A 17478-nucleotide genomic window follows, 5' to 3' on the forward strand; every position below is an offset into this window, starting at 1 on the left:
ATTGGTATCCCAGAGGAGGAAGAGAGAGGGAAAGGTGCTGAAGGGGTACTTGAAGAAATAATAGCTGAGAACTTCCCTGAACTGGGGAAGGAAGAAGGCATTGAAATCCAAGAGGCAGAGAGAACTCCCTTCAGACGTAACTTGAATCGATCTTCTGCACAACATATCATAGTGAAACTGGCAAAATACAAGGATAAAGAGAAAATTCTGAAAGCAGCAAGGGGTAAACGTGCCCTCACATATAAAGGGAGACCTATAAGACTCGTGACTGATCTCTCTTTTGAAACTTGGCAGGCCAGAAAGAATTGGCACGAGATTTTCAGGGTGCTAGACAGAAAAAATATGCAGCCGAGAATCCTTTATCCAGCAAGTCTGTCATTTAGAATAGAAGGAGAGATAAAGGTCTTCCCAAACAAAAACTGAAGGAATTTGTCACCACTAAACCAGCCCTACAAGAGATCCTAAGGGGGACCCTGTGAGACAAAGTCCCAGAGACATCACTACAAGCATAAAACATACAGACATCACAATGACTCTAAACCCATATCTTTCTATAATAACACTGAATGTAAATGGATTAAATGCACCAACCAAAAGACATAGGGTATCAGAATGGATAAAAAAACAAGACCCATCTATTTGCTGTCTACAAGAGACTCATTTTAGACCTGAGGACACCTTTAGATTGAGAGTGAGGGGATGGAGAAATATTTATCATGCGACTGGAAGCCAAAAGAAAGCTGGAGTAGCCATACTTATATCAGACAAACTAGACTTTAAATTAAAGGCTGTAACAAGAGATGAAGAAGGACATTATATAATAGTTACAGGGTCTATCCATCAGGAAGAGCTAACAATTATAAATGTCTATGCACCGAATACCGGAGCCCCCAAATATATAAAACAATTACTCATAAACATAAGCAACCTTATTGATAAGAATGTGGTAATTGCAGGGGACTTTAACACCCCACTTACAGAAATGGACAGATCATCTAGACACACGGTCAATAAAGAAACAAGGGCCCTGAATGAGACATTGGATCAGATGGACTTGACAGATATATTTAGAACTCTACATCCCAAAGCAACAGAATATACCTTCTTCTCGAGTGCACATGGAACATTCTCCAAGATAGATCATAGATCATAGGTCACAAAACAGCCCTTTATAAGTTTACAAGAATTGAAATTATACCATGCATACTTTCAGACCACAATGCTATGAAGCTTGAAATCAACCACAGAAAAAAATCTGGAAAACCTCCAAAGGCATGGAGGTTAAAGAACACCCTACTAACGAATGAGTGGGTCAACCAGGCAATTAGAGAAGAAATTAAAAAATATATGGAAACAAACGAAAGTGAAAATACAACAATCCAAACGCTTTGGGATGCAGCGAAGGCAGTCCTGAGAGGAAAATACATTGCAATCCAGGCCTATCTCAAGAAACAAGAAAAATCCCAAATACAAAATCTAACAGCACACCTAAAAGAACTAGAAGCAGAACAGCAAAGGCAGCCTAAACCCAGCAGAAGAAGAGAAATAATAAAGATCAGAGCAGAAATAAACAATATAGAATCTAAAAAAACTGTAGAGCAGATCAACGAAACCAAGAGTTGGTTTTTTGAAAAAATAAACAAAATTGACAAGCCTCTAGCCAGGCTTCTCAAAAAGAAAAGGGAAATGACCCAAATAGATAAAATCATGAATGAAAATGGAATTATTACAACCAATCCCTCAGAGATACAAACAATTATCAGGGAATACTATGAAAAATTATATGCCAACAAATTGGACAACCTGGAAGAAATGGACAAATTCCTGAACACCCACACTCTTCCAAAACTCAATCAGGAGGAAATAGAAAGCTTAAACAGACCCATAACCAGCGAAGAAATTGAATCGGTTATCAAAAATCTCCCAACAAATAAGAGTCCAGGACCAGATGGCTTCCCAGGGGAGTTCTACCAGACGTTTAAAGCAGAGATAATACCTATCCTTCTCAAGCTATTCCAAGAAATAGAAAGGGAAGGAAAACTTCCAGACTCATTCTATGAAGCCAGTATTACTTTGATTCCTAAACCAGACAGAGACCCAGTCAAAAAAGAGAACTACAGGCCAATATCCCTGATGAATATGGATGCAAAAATTCTCAATAAGATACTAGCAAATCGAATTCAACGGCATATAAAAAGAATTATTCACCATGATCAAGTGGGATTCATTCCTGGGATGCAGGGCTGGTTCAACATTCGCAAATCAATCAACGTGATACATCACATTAACAAAAAAAAAGAGAAGAACCATATGATCCTGTCAATCGATGCAGAAAAGGCCTTTGACAAAATCCAGCACCCTTTCTTAATAAAAACCCTTGAGAAAGTCGGGATAGAAGGAACATACTTAAGGATCATAAAAGCCATTTATGAAAAGCCCACAGCTAACATCATCCTCAACGGGGAAAAACTGAGAGCTTTTTCCCTGAGATCAGGAACACGACAAGGATGCCCACTCTCACCGCTGCTGTTTAACATAGTGCTGGAAGTTCTAGCATCAGCAATCAGACAACAAAAGGAAATCAAAGGCATCAAAATTGGCAAAGATGAAGTCAAGCTTTCGCTTTTTGCAGATGACATGATATTATACATGGAAAATCCGATAGACTCCACCAAAAGTCTACTAGAACTGATACATGAATTCAGCAAAGTTGCAGGATACAAAATCAATGTACAGAAATCAGTTGCATTCTTATACACTAACAATGAAGCAACAGAAAGACAAATAAAGAAACTGATCCCATTCACAATTGCGCCAAGAAGCATAAAATACCTAGGAATAACTCTAACCAAAGATGTAAAGGATCTGTATGCTGAAAACTATAGAAAGCTTATGAAGGAAATTGAAGAAGATTTAAAGAAATGGAAAGACATTCCCTGCTCATGGATTGGAAAAATAAATATTGTCAAAATGTCAATACTACCCAAAGCTATCTACACATTCAATGCAATCCCAATCAAAATTGCACCAGCATTCTTCTCGAAACTAGAACAAGCAATCCTAAAATTCATATGGAACCACAAAAGGCCCCGAATAGCCAAAGGAATTTTGAAGAAGAAGACCAAAGCAGGAGGCATCACAATCCCAGACTTTAGCCTCTACTACAAAGCTGTCATCATCAAGACAGCATGGTATTGGCACAAAAACAGACACATAGACCAATGGAATAGAATAGAAACCCCAGAACTAGACCCACAAACGTATGGCCAACTCATCTTTGACAAAGCAGGAAAGAACATCCAATGGAAAAAAGACAGCCTCTTTAACAAATGGTGCTGGGAGAACTGGACAGCAACATGCAGAAGGTTGAAACTAGACCACTTTCTCACACCATTCACAAAAATAAACTCCAAATGGATAAAGGACCTGAATGTGAGACAGGAAACCATCAAAACCTTAGAGGAGAAAGCAGGAAAAGACCTCTCTGACCTCAGCCGTAGCAATCTCTTACTCGACACATCCCCAAAGGCAAGGGAATTAAAAGCAAAAGTGAATTACTGGGACCTTATGAAGATAAAAAGCTTCTGCACAGCAAAGGAAACAACCAACAAAACTAAAAGGCAACCAACGGAATGGGAAAAGATATTCGCAAATGACATATCGGACAAAGGGCTAGTATCCAAAATCTATAAAGAGCTCACCAAACTCCACACCCAAAAAACAAATAACCCAGTGAAGAAATGGGCAGAAAACATGAATAGACACTTCTCTAAAGACGACATCCGGATGGCCAACAGGCACATGAAAAGATGTTCAGCGTCGCTCCTTATCAGGGAAATACAAATCAAAACCACACTCAGGTATCACCTCACGCCAGTCAGAGTGGCCAAAATGAACAAATCAGGAGACTATAGATGCTGGAGAGGATGTGGAGAAACGGGAACCCTCTTGCACTGTTGGTGGGAATGCAAATTGGTGCAGCCACTCTGGAAAGCAGTGTGGAGGTTCCTCAGAAAATTAAAAATAGACCTACCCTATGACCCAGCAATAGCACTGCTAGGAATTTATCCAAGGGATACAGGAGTACTGATGCATAGGGCCACTTGTACCCCAATGTTCATAGCAGCACTCTCAACAATAGCCAAATTATGGAAAGAGCCTAAATGTCCATCAACTGATGAATGGATAAAGAAATTGTGGTTTATATACACAATGGAATATTACGTGGCAATGAGAAAAAATGAAATATGGCCTTTTGTAGTAACGTGGATGGAACTGGAGAGTGTGATGCTAAGTGAAATAAGCCATACAGAGAAAGACAGATACCATATGGTTTCACTCATATGTGGACCCTGAGAAATTAACAGGAACCCATGGGGGAGGGGAAGGAAAAAAAAATAGTTAGAGTGGGAGAGAGCCAAAGCATAAGAGACTCTTAAAAACTGAGAACAAACTGAGGGTTGATGGGGGGTGGGAGGGAGGAGAGGGTGGGTGATGGGTATTGAGGAGGGCACCTTTTGGGATGAGCACTGGGTGTTGTATGGAAACCAATTTGTCAATAAATTTCATAAAAAAAAAAAAAAACAATGGAGTATTATTCAGCACTAAACAGAAATGAGCAATCTAGCTATGAAAAGACATGGTCAAACTTTCAATGCATATTACTAAGTGAAAAAAGCCATTCTAAAAAGGCTACCTACTGTATCATTACAACTATATATGACATTCTGTAAAAGGCAGAGACAGTAAAAGATCAGTGGTGGCTGGAAGCTGGGGGAGTGGGAACAATGAGGGTTTTCAGGGCAACGTAAATACTACAATAATATAATGATGAATACGTGTCATTACACATTTATCAAAACCCACCACATGTACAACACCAAGAGTAAACCCTAATGTAAACTATGAACTTTGGGTGATTATGATGTGTCAATGTAGGCTTGTCAACTTTAACACATGTGCCACTTTGATGGAGAATACCCTAAATGGGGCAGGCAATTCATGTGTAGAAATGAGAGGTACGTGGGAAACCTCTGTACCTTCCTCTCAATTTTGCTATGAACCTAAAACTGTTCTAAATAAAAATAAAACCTTAAATAAAAATAATTTACTAACACAGCATGGTGATGAGGAGGAGACAATGCAGGACAGGGGAAATTCACAACCTGGACAATTAGTCACTAAAAAATCAAGAATTAACCATCTGCAGAGAGCAAACAGTCAATGTAGTAAAAATATTTTGGTCATGAGGATCACCATCCCACATTTAAAAAAATTTTTTCTGAATGTTTATTTTTGAGAGAGTATGAGCAGAGGAAGGGCAGATAGAGGGAGAGACAGAATCACGAGCAGGCTCCAGGGTCTAAGCTGACAGCACAGAGCCCAATACAGGGCTCATACTCATGAACTGTGAGATTATGACTTGGGCTGAGTTGGATGCTTAACTGCTGAACCACCCAGGTGCCCCTCACCATCCCCCATTTTAGAACTAATTTCTTTACATATTTTTTCTTCCCTTAGAGTCTTCCTTGGCCACATACATATTTCACAAAGTCAGCTAAGTCATGATTAAACAATTTTTTAAAAATTCTGATAACTGATTGAAACCACAAATGTACATGTTTCAACCTGCTACAACAGATGTTCTAAAATTATGATTCCTAGAACTTGCAATCTCAAATGAGCTATCTGCGGGCAAAAGCTGACTTAGCCAACAGGATGAAATGCAACCCACTGCATTACTCTGATTTTTCTAGATAAGTGACTTTAAAATTCTATTTACTTTCTTTTTTTAACGTTTATTTTTGAGACAGAGAGAGACAGAGCATGAATGGGGGAGGGTCAGAGAGAGGGAGACACAGAATCTGAAACAGGCTCCAGGCTCTGAGCTGTCAGCACAGAGCCCGACGCAGGGCTTGAACTCACGGACTGCGAGATCATGACCTGAGCCGAAGTCGGCTGCTTAACCGACTGAGCCACCCAGGTGCCCCTTTATTTACTTTTACAGTTACACAGAGAATAATGAAAACAATTTTAAGTGTTAAATTTTTTTTTTTTTTTAAAAGGGCATGAAGCCCAACACGACGCTTGAAATCAGACCCTGAGATTAAGACCTGAGCGGAGACCAAGAGTCAGAAGCTTAACCGACTGAGCCCCAGGTGCCCCTAAGAAAAATTTTTAATATGCCTTTTATCCTCTCCCTTTTAACAAGAATTCTCCCATATTTCACTCTTCTTTCAGCGTGAAAGGCAATTAACACTTCACTTACACACAGGGGCTCGTTTACGAAATTAGTATACACAGTAATGTTAACACTGGAAGATGGAGCCATACCCAGGCAAAAATGGTACGTACGTTCAACACATACATATGACTAAAGAGATGTGAGAGTCTTACTGCTTCCCAACGACATAAAATGATTTTTAAATTATCTACATACACCATTGTGTTATTCATACTTTCTTAATTCTGCCACAAATAGTGGTTTATTGTACCCAAAGATCAGTTAACTGTAGTTTAGTTCAATGAAGAGTGAACATTTGTTGGAGCACCTGGGTGGCTCAGTCTTGTTAAGTATCCAACTCTTGGTTTTGGCTCAGGTCGTGATCTCACAGTTATGAGTTCGAGCCTCCTGTGGGGTTCTGCATTGACAGGGTGGAGCCTGCTTGGGATTCTTTCTCTCCCTCTCTCACTGCCCCTCCTCTGCTCACGCTCTATCTCTCTCAAAAATAAACATTAAATGAACAAAAAAGAAACGAACATTTGTTAAACCTTGAGCCAGGCTCCTAAAGACAGGAGCGTGATACACCCTTTGTTTTCCCTGATGGCACTACCAGAGTCCTAACTTTAATGTGTCATTTTTCAGTATCTGGCTCTTCTACCAAGTGCCATAAAGACAAACTGTAATGCTTTTTGGCTCATCACTATATCCTCAGGTGTATCTTGCTTAATTCATGGTAGGCATTCAGAAATATTTGTTAATAAATAAACTGATAGTACAAAATATAAATTAAAAACTCATCTAATAAATTAAAAGTATAAACATCCCTCAATTTCCTCAATATATAAATTTGGCCATTAAAATTCTGGGACTGGACAAAAACATAAAAGACTCAAATATGGAGAACAAACTCTTAAATATGGGTTGCTGGAGGGGTTGTGGGAGGGGGAATGGGCTAAATGGGTAAGGGGCACTAAGGAATTTTCTGAAATCATTGTTGCACTATATGCTAACTTGGATGTCAATTTAAAAATAAAATTTTAAAAAATAAAATAAAATAAAATAAAATAAAATGAAATGAAATAAAATAAAATAAAATAAAAATAAAATTTCTGGAACTGAAGGGGTGCCTGGGTGACTAGGTCAGTTGGGTATCTGACTATGGCCCAGTTCATGGTCTCATGGTTTGTAGGTTCAAACCCTGTGTCGGGTTCTGTGCAGATGGCAGAGACTGCTTTGGATTCTGTGTCCCTCCCATCTCTGCCCCTCCCTCACCTGTACTCTCTCAAAAATAAACGTTAATAAAAAACTAAAAAATTCTGGTACTGAAAAAATGTATTTTAGTTTTCTTTTAAAAACACTGGGAAATTTGAGCCACTCAGTAAGACTGATCTTAAAAAAAAATACATCACTGTATTGTGAAGAATCTAACCAAATGCTGGAGTCATGTACAATACATATATATGTATGCATATGATGTACAGAAACAATTGATAATATAGTGATAAATAATACACTATGTTCTGAACTTTACATACCCAGAGAAGTCTTTTTCTCTTTAATAGTGTATGGATGAGAACAAGAAAGGAAACTAATAATAAACGTGAGAAAACTTGGGGCAGCTGTGTGGCTCAGTCTGTTAAGCATCGGCTTCAGTTCAAGTCATGATCTCAGTTCGTGAGTTCAAGCCCTGCAAGGGGCTCTGTGCTGACTGCTCAGAGGTTGGAGCCTGCTTCGGTTCTGTGTCTCCCTCTCGCTCTCTGCCCCTCTCCCACTCGCACTGTCTCTGTCTCTCAAAAATAAATAAACACTAAAAAAATTAAAACAAACATAAAGTGAGAAATCACTACTAAAAATCAGTATTTCTGAAGCAATACATTCTAGAAGTTTTAAAGCATTTCTGAGACTACAGTGATTTGATAGCTACTAAAAACTTTGGAAAAGAGTACATTAACTTGGGAGAGATCAAGGTCTCTGAATACTAGGCTACCACAAATATAATCTAATCTCCATTTTCTATAATGAAAAAATTAAAACAATTTGGCCCACTTCTATGGAAGCTTCAAGAGCTACAAGTAGTTATGTTTTATTATATAGTAACTACTACATATAATTCACAAATTCTATAAAGTATTAATCTAGAAATCCTAACTTTCCCTATGTACATTCTATGACTTTTTAAATTCTTTACATCATCTTCAATAAATTTCATCTAACTCAAAGCACATCATCTTCATTTTTGTCTCAAGATTATCCAAATACAGAATTTTTCTCAATTCACATACAATTCTGGCCAAAAATACTGTATCTCAAGCCACAATGTTCATCTGCCCAACATCTGGATGGCTCTTTATTTCATTAGTCCCATAGGCATATGTTCATGATTTGTATAAGAACTTACTATACAGCTTTCTTTTGGTGATCTTTAAAAGGCTTGAATTACACTGACATACACAACTTGTAAATGTGAGGTTTTATCGCCAGTAAAAAATTTCTGCTGTATGTTAAATTTCTTTGCCTTGAATTTTGATTGATTACATACAGTCAACTCCATAAACTTCCTAAACTAAGACTGTTTCAGACTAACATGTTTCTTGGGTCTGATATTTGATTACAAGCCAACAGCCTGTTCCTGTTTCTTGGATGTGGGCAGAAGACACAAAACTCCTGGGTCAGAGACAAAGTGAGCAGCAAGCCTCAGCGTATTTGTAGCATATCTCCTCTCAGACCAGTCCTGTGGGTACAGTATAAAAGGCACAAACAGTAAGTTGTGTTACAGGAGAGAGGAACACTGAACTTAAGAATCCACTCAGTTTCACAGCAAGCTATAAGGAGACCTGTTCTTTGTGCCTGGAGGGACATTACTTCTTCCCTCAAGGCTTCTCACTGCAAACCATGAGAAATGGTCTGGGTATAGAGGGTGGTCAGGGCCTTGTATTCTTGGCACATTCAGCAAGTTGCATATGAATGCATATACTAATTTTCTCCCAACAGTGTTTTCCCAAACACAATGCTTATTATTTGAAATATAGTAACTGAGAGGGCACTCCACAATATGAGAGCCTAAAAATTAAAACAAAAGGTAACTCCTTCTCTTTTCTAAGAGGTCATTTCTTAACATTCACAAAATATACAATATTTTAATGAGCTTCCTTTAATAAAGTATAAATAATCAAAATTCAGTACTTTTAAATGGAGTCTTTTAAAAATGACTTCATCAGCATTGGTATTTTGATGACAATACAGGCAAGTAAGATCTCACAAATCATGTCGGGTACATGAAGCTTAAACTCTGTCTTACTCTGAATAAGTAACTGCGCCAAGATGAAGACATAACCGCACTAAATAGAATTGTACTTTTTGTTAGGTTAAAAATATACTTCTTATTCAATTTTTTTTCAAAGTTTATTTATTTAGAAAGTGAGAGAGAGGGAAGGAGGGAGGGAGGAAGTGGGGCAGGAGCAAAGAGAGGGAGAGAAAGAGAATCCCAAAGCAAGCTCTGTGCTGTCAGTGCAGAGCCCAATGTAGGTCTCAAACTCACAAACCATGAGATCATGACCTGAGCCAAAACGGAAAGTCAGATGCTTAACCAAATGAGCCACTCAGATACCCCAAAACTATACCTCTTATTTTAAATCCAGTGATAATGCTGTTTCAGAACTAAGAGGTAGTTACATTTTATTAAAGAGCCACAATTTCATAAACCTTTTGTAACCCATCCTATTTAATATTTAAATTTAATCTTTTTTTTTTTAAAGGATTTTTCTTCCACTAGCTCCCCTGTCTGTCTTCAAATGGGCTATTTCTTTTCTTTTATTTATTTATTTATTTATTTATTTATTTATTTATTTATTTTAATTTTTTTTTTCAACGTTTGTTTATTTTTGGGACAGAGAGAGACAGAGCATGAACGGGGGAGGGGCAGAGAGAGAGGGAGACACAGAATCGGAAACAGGCTCCAGGCTCTGAGCCATCAGCCCAGAGCCCGACGCGGGGCTCAAACTCACTGACCGCGAGATCGTGACCTGGCTGAAGTTGGACGCTTAACCGACTGCGCCACCCAGGCGCCCCTAATCTTTTTTCTATTTGACAGTTGAATATATAGTCAAATAAGACTTCAACAAGGATATCAGAATGGATCCCAATAGGTACACAAATCTAGTAAGGCAAAAAACTACATATTTTAAAATAATGTTAAAATTTGATCAGTTGCCATTATCAAACATGGCTAATGTAAATGCCTTTCATGGTTAACAATGAATTAGAAATTACTGAATAACCTTATAGCTGAGAAGTTTTATTATAGTCATCTAAGTTAATAGAGTCACAAATTAAAGCCAGAAAAAATTATGACGAACCTAAATTCAAAAACAGATCCAGGTTAAACACACCTAAGTGAGTCTGAACAACAAGTAGAAATCAATGACTAAACCTAAAAACTTCAAGACCATAAAACATGTATTATCAGTAGTAGAAACCTATCAGACCCCTCCACTCCCAAGTAACACAGAATTAATAATTGTTTATTATCTGTAGCAAAGATAATTACTTATAGGATTTATTGGGTTCCCTAGGGAGGATCACAAATAGGCTTCAGGGAAAAAATGTGATTCTGTTGAAATACTTTGCAAGTTGGTAGTACGTAAGTGAAGTTTCTAGAGGAAAGACTAGTGTTTTGTTGCTCTCAGAGAGGTCTAGGATTCAAAAAAGGTTTTAGAATCATCTATTTTAATACCTAAGGACCTCTTTCTAGAGTCCAAAAACAATACATTATCAGTTAACCTCAATATAAAAGAAACCTCCCAAGGGAAAAATAAAAACAAGGAGAAATGTCTTTCAGTTACTTTTAAAAGCAGACACATAAAAAAAATAAAGCAGACACATATTATCAGATATAAATAGTCCCTAAAACACACACACACACACACACACACACACACACACACACACACACACACACAAAACCTGTTGGGCAAAATAGTTTATGTAACGATATTTTACAAATACTAATACAATTCTTAACTTGCCTAACATTTCAGATTTTTAAAGCCTCAAATACTCAAAGTTATCCTATAGAGATTCAGATGAGCTTAAAAAGTATACCTATTATGTCATAAAGGCTATAATCTAAAGACATATATTTTAACCAAGGATGTTCATGTGCTAGGTTGACTAAAAACACCTACTCATTTTTACAGTCACCAGCAATTCAACCATGCAATCTGAAAATAAAAATCCAAACATCTTCCTCCTCAACTGTAGCTTTATATTACTTTAAAGCATCAGAAATACAATATATATGGTAGGTAGATCCTTTAGTCTGATGGTTCACAAATTTAGCAGTTATCTAAAATCATCATCACCAGCATCATCATCATCATAAAAGTTACTACGGATCCTACCAGATATTATTGCAATTAGGAACATTTCTTTTAACAAGCACCTATCATGGTGCCAGGCAACATCCTCAGACTCTGTATACTCTATTACTTAAAATAATGCCACTCCTAAATACTTACAGGACAAATATTAATCTCATTTTTCAAAGGAGGTAACTGATGCTCAGAAGAAATAAGCTCATTCGCAAGGCCACAGTGCTATTAATAGTCTAGCCCAGGACTATGTGACTCCACAGAATGACATTGCTGCACCACACAGTTCCAGGGGTCCTGCATACATGATGCCAGGCACTGGAACATGTGGCCTTTGGACTGTACCTCTGTGCCATTTGCTGTCCTTCAACTATTTTGTTTAAATACTGGCATATATGGGAATGCACGCTGGTGCAGCCACTCTGGAAAACAGCATGGAGGTTCCTCAAAAAACTAAAAATAGAACTATCCTACGACCCAGCAACTGCACTACTAGGTATTTATCCAAGGGATACAGGTGTGCTGTTTCAAAGGGACACATGCACCCCCATGTTTATAGCAGCACTATCAACAACACCCAAAGTATGGAAAGAGCCCAAATGTCCATTGATGGATGAATGCATAAAGAAGACGTGGTATATATATGCAATGGACTATTGCTCGGCAATCAAAAAGAATGACATCTTACCATTTGCAACTACGTGGATGGAACTGAAGAGTATTAGGTTAAGTGAAATTAGAGAAAGACAAAACTCATATGAATTCACTCATAAGAGGACTTTAAGGGACAAAACAGATTAACATAAGGGAAACAAAAATAATATAAAAACAGGGAGGGGGGCAAAGCATAAGAGACTCATAAATATGGAGAAGAGAGGGTTACTGGAGGGGGTGTGGGAGGAGGAGATGGGCTAAATGGGTAAGGGGCATTAAGGAATCTACTCCTGAAATCATTGTTGCACTACAGGCTAACTAATTTGGATGTAAATTAAAAAAAATAAAATTAAAAAATAAATAAAATACTGGCATATATGTCACATTTGTTTCACTCACTGAGACTGAACAAACCATTCTTTACATACTAACAAAAAAAACTTTGTAAAACTGAACACTATATCCTGAAACAGTCTTTAAGAGTTTTTATGTTTTACATTTATATGTTTTATAATTTATGTTAAGACTACATAAAATCAGTGCTATCACATTCTGTACATCATATTACATTTAAAATGCACAATACAGGAATTTCCAGGTTGGTGAACACATGAAGGTACAGGGAGGGTGGTGCACCTGGAGAGGGCGTGCAAGCTCCTTGCCCTTTCCCCATACCTTGCCCTGTGCATGTCTTCATCTGGCTGTTGGTTAGCATCCTTTATCATATCCTTTAATACACTAGTATAAGTTAAAAATATATACATAGGATATACCTTTCAATTTGTGGAGGCTGTTTATTGGTCTTAACTGCTTTAAGAAATTCAGTAAAATATTCTGGCTTTACAATCGGACGTCCACAAATGAGTGCACATATTGTCTGAAAAGAAGAAAACATATGTGAATACACACACTCATGTTCTAGCTTTTCTTTTTTTTTTTTTTAAGAAACTACAAAGGGGCTGTTCTATTATGTTTTCCCTTTCATCTCTCTAAATTTATAAAGGAGCCACAATCTATAAAATTCAAGTCAATATTTGGCCACTAACTTAGTTTTAGTAATACAAATCTCTATAGAATGACTTGATTTTAAGAAGCCACCAATTACAATATTAATTTAAAAACTGCTTTGGGGAGGGAGGTGCCTGGGTGGCTCAGTTGGTTAAGCATCCAACTTCGGCTCAGGTCATGATCTCATGGTTTTTGAGTTTGGGCCCTGCATCAGGCTCTGTGCTGACAGCTCAGAGCCAGGAGCCTGCTTCAGATTCTGTGTCTCCCTTCTCTCTGCCCCTCCCCTGCTTGCACTCTTTCTCCCTCTCAAAAAATAAACATTAAAAAAAAATTTTAAAAAAAAAACCTGCTTTAGGGAAGGCAGAACATAAGATATAAATCAATTTTAAAATGTATTCCAATTTAAAAGACATTAAATATTAAAAAGTAGATCGTAGGACTAAGTCTATCAAGTACCCTAGAGATAAATATGAGTTTTAAGACCTTTTCTGCCTAAAAAAATGCCTTTTGAACAGATTGTAACTATGGATTCAAGTATTTTTGAGAAAGTAAATAAAAGTAACAGTTTGGGGAGGGATAAAAGCTCAAAATATATGGAGATCAGGGAGGGTGAGGGTGGAGAAACCGCAAATAGCAAGTGAACTAAACTATCAACATCAAATATATCAAAACCTGAAAAAGATTAGAAAATACCACTGAATATAAAAATCAAGATTCATCATAACTTTAGGAAATAATCCAACTGAAAAATTTCTAACTATGTTTCTAATAACAAGAGGTAGTACTTAAATATGAGCAAGCAGCTTAGGGTGTCTCTCAAGAATGAAATCTGAATACACCAACCTCAAATGTGAGTGAAATAACTGACTTCTGGCAGGAAGCAGTGATGTGCAACTCACACTGGACTGAGTAAGCTCCAATACATGTGATCCTGGGCAAAGGATTTAATTGGTCACGCCTTAGTTTCTTCTTCAGAAAATAAAAATTGAACTGAATGTTCCTTAAGTTTCCTTTGGGTTCTGACATTTAATGATTTTAAAAATATAAGGTAACTTGTACTTTTGGATAATTTACCCCCAAAAGAATACAATAACTAGGTTTTCTCTTTTGGCACATGACTGATCAAAAGTATTTGAAAAAGGACTGCTCTACAAGTCAATGATGGTGTATATCCAGTGACTCTCTAATAACCGCTGCCATTAGTATCCCACTTACTGGAATAGTGTGTACTCTGGTGAATGAATGCTAGTTCCAGGTCTGTCACAGACTCAGTAAATCTCTCTCAAGACCTTCCAACTGCCTTTGCTCTTATTTCATAACCACCAAGTGAGTGCATGACTACCTAAGTTTCACTTCTCAGGTACCTTAATACCCCCAAGAGGCTTGTGTCCCCTTAATACCTTCAAGGAAGTCCACACATAAATACGTGGTCACTATAAAGGTGCATCCTTACGGTAAGCTAATAAATGGACATTTTGATTTACTAGCATAACTTGGTACTCAGGAGGTTAATCACTCTGAATTTATAAATCGATTTCATAAACTTGCAAAGATGGAATGATCCTTGATCAGAGATAACCCCACCAACATAAAAGTTTAACCTGAGGTTCAATCTAAGCAGCAAGTCTTTCTCTATGATACCTGTTTAGCTAAAATACATATATTCTAATTACATTAAATATTAATGGATTTTTGCATCTAATAAAGGAATCTAAATATTTTTTGCTTTTCACTATAGATACTAACCTAAAACAATCCCACATTATCTATAGTCAACCTGTTTAAAAGGAGACAAATCACCTCCCAATGTCATTCTTCATTAGCTTTGGATATGACCAAATCTGATGAAGATGCAAAATCTGAAAACACACCAAAATATATCACTGCTTTAATGAAGAGTTGGCACCTTCTAATGGTGTGTACCTACATACATGTCTCTAGATTGTGAAGATAATATTAACTGATAAGAACTTAGAAAGTCTGTGATTAGGGCATTATACAAAACAGAAACTAAGTAAGAGAGCATGAGACCATGAGATGAGCTGGAGAAAGACAATCTGATAGAAGAGACTAGAGATGCTAACTTCGGAGACTGGCAGTTGACTTCCATCACTTTGCTTTTAGACTGAAGATATCAACTATAAACTTATTGGTGAAAAGTGTACCATGAGTCATTTTTAAAATGCTAAATCAAAACCTGAAATAGAATTTTATGTGCTTTTGCTTGTCTCAAATAATAAACAAGTTACCTGAAGTCATTCTAGCCTATATGGTATACAAACGCATGGATTAACATATATAAATCCACAACTAACAGCCCTGATAATTGTAAAGTAAACGGCTTGTGTATAGTGGGAGAGTAAGCTTAAATTCAAGAACTTATTTTAACATAATAACAAGGCATTCAACCTACTTTAATGGTAACTTTGACTGATATCATGACAAGATGAGTACATTCTTCTGTCCAATTGTTTACAGTAAGTCCTCCAAGTTGCAATATAGCTTGATTTAAAGCAGTTTTCCCAGAAGCATCTAAACAAGAAGAGCATGCAACCAAAGCCTCATATTCTACTCTGTAAATGAGAATAAGTTACATAAAGTTGTATTATCATAGCTCCAGAAAGGGCAACTTATAGTACTGTAAACTTTAAGTTCATGTCACATTGTGTTATTTTAACTTTTACATGTTATTAAACTTCCTAATTTATTAAATTATCACTTCCTAAGTCTTAAGTTGTACTTAGGAAAAACAATGATCAAAGTTAACATTATACTTTCATTGATGTGGAATCAAACAAACGTAGCTCCCATTAAGGTCCTCGGAGACCAATCACACTCTTATTCACCCTTGGCACTACCTATGATTGGCAAAGAGCACTAACCACACATGATGCAAAGTTCACTAACATGCTAAGAAGGAACTAAATTAGACGGTTTTCAATTTATTATCTATAAATAACGTGTCCTTTAAAATTTGAGTAGTGCAAAGCAAAGCCATCCATTTTTAGTATCAATTAAAAAAATCCTTACCTGAATTTACTTTCAAACACTCCAAAAGTAACTCTGTCCCCGGTCTTCAAAGCTTGGGAAAAGCCATTCTGCATTTTTTCCTCATTAACAAAGGTACCATACTTAGAATTATCTTTTATTGTCAATATAGGAATTTCATCTGTTTCACTCTGGGGGAAAAAAAAATCAATACCTTATTTAAAGTCTTTTACCACTCAGTAAATACAATTCTCAGGGGGGAACGGTTTCAAAATAAAAAGCTGGTAACTTTTGAATAGGTAATTGATAGATGGCTAACTTCCTAACACACTAGGCAATAGTTATTGTTTTGGTTACCTGCATAGAATCATCACTCAGCTAGAAATTAATGGCAAATGTCCTAATTCCAGGATCACCCCTCTTAGAACATGCATTTTTGTAAGTCAGTGGAGATTTTTCTGACCCCTGAATTTCACACATTTGACAATTCCTTGTTTTTGTATAGTCTGTTTCACACATGACAGCTTCGTTCCAAAGGGTTTTTTTTTTTTTTTACATTATCAAAATAACATAGTAAAAAATGGTCCAATGAGAAAGGGTAGAGTCTCTAACCTGCAGTAATAATTTTATTTTCCCTTTAGGAATTTTAACAATAATCTTCTTCTATACCTAAAAGAATACAGACACAAAACCTAAATATTACTGAACAGATACAGCATTTGATATATAGTCTTTGCTCAAGATAATGGCTTTTCTTCTTATTATCACCAGCATTATCATGAGCGCATATATATATATATATACACGTATATATTTATATATGTTACTTTCAACACCCAGAGTTGTAATTAAAACAACTAACCAAATAAAACAAACTGAAAGCCATTCAGAGGAGCTATGGGACATAAGCAACAGCTGTTTTTCCTAATAAACCAATTCCCACTGTGAAAACCTACCTTATATGGGAAATGCCTATCTTCACATGGCTTACAAACTCTTTAAATAAAACAGGAGTTCTGACTTCGGCTCAGATCTCGTGGTTTGTGAGTTTGAGCCCCGTGGACCCTGGAGCCTGCTTCGGATTCTGGGTCTCCTTTCTCTGTCCCTCCCCAACTAGTTCTTATTTTGTCTCTTTCAAAAATAAACATTTAAAAAAAATTTTTTTTAAATGTTTATTTATTTTTGAGAGAGAGAGAGACAGAGCATGAACGGGGGAGGAGCAGAGAGAGAGACAGA

General features: G+C 36.9%; 1 protein-coding gene across 6 annotated transcripts in view; it reads right to left on the reverse strand.

Annotated features, from left to right (window-relative positions):
* NBN (nibrin) overlaps nt 1-17478 on the reverse strand; it is a 58409-nt gene that overhangs the window by 38237 nt on the left and 2694 nt on the right. For 5 of the 6 annotated variants that reach the window (XM_045049657.1, XM_045049658.1, XM_045049659.1 and 2 more), the window contains exons 3-5: nt 16285-16433; nt 15668-15827; nt 13020-13123 (exon numbers count right to left, since the gene is read on the reverse strand). In XM_045049657.1, coding sequence (XP_044905592.1) covers nt 13020-13123; nt 15668-15827; nt 16285-16433 — 413 coding nt within the window. Of the gene's footprint in view, nt 1-13019; nt 13124-14097; nt 14803-15667; nt 15828-16284; nt 16434-17478 lie in introns of those variants that run through there. The other variant, XM_045049660.1, reaches the window with a different exon arrangement.

This window comes from Felis catus, chromosome F2, assembly GCF_018350175.1.
Source record: "Felis catus isolate Fca126 chromosome F2, F.catus_Fca126_mat1.0, whole genome shotgun sequence".
Taxonomy (NCBI): Eukaryota; Metazoa; Chordata; class Mammalia; order Carnivora; family Felidae; genus Felis; species Felis catus.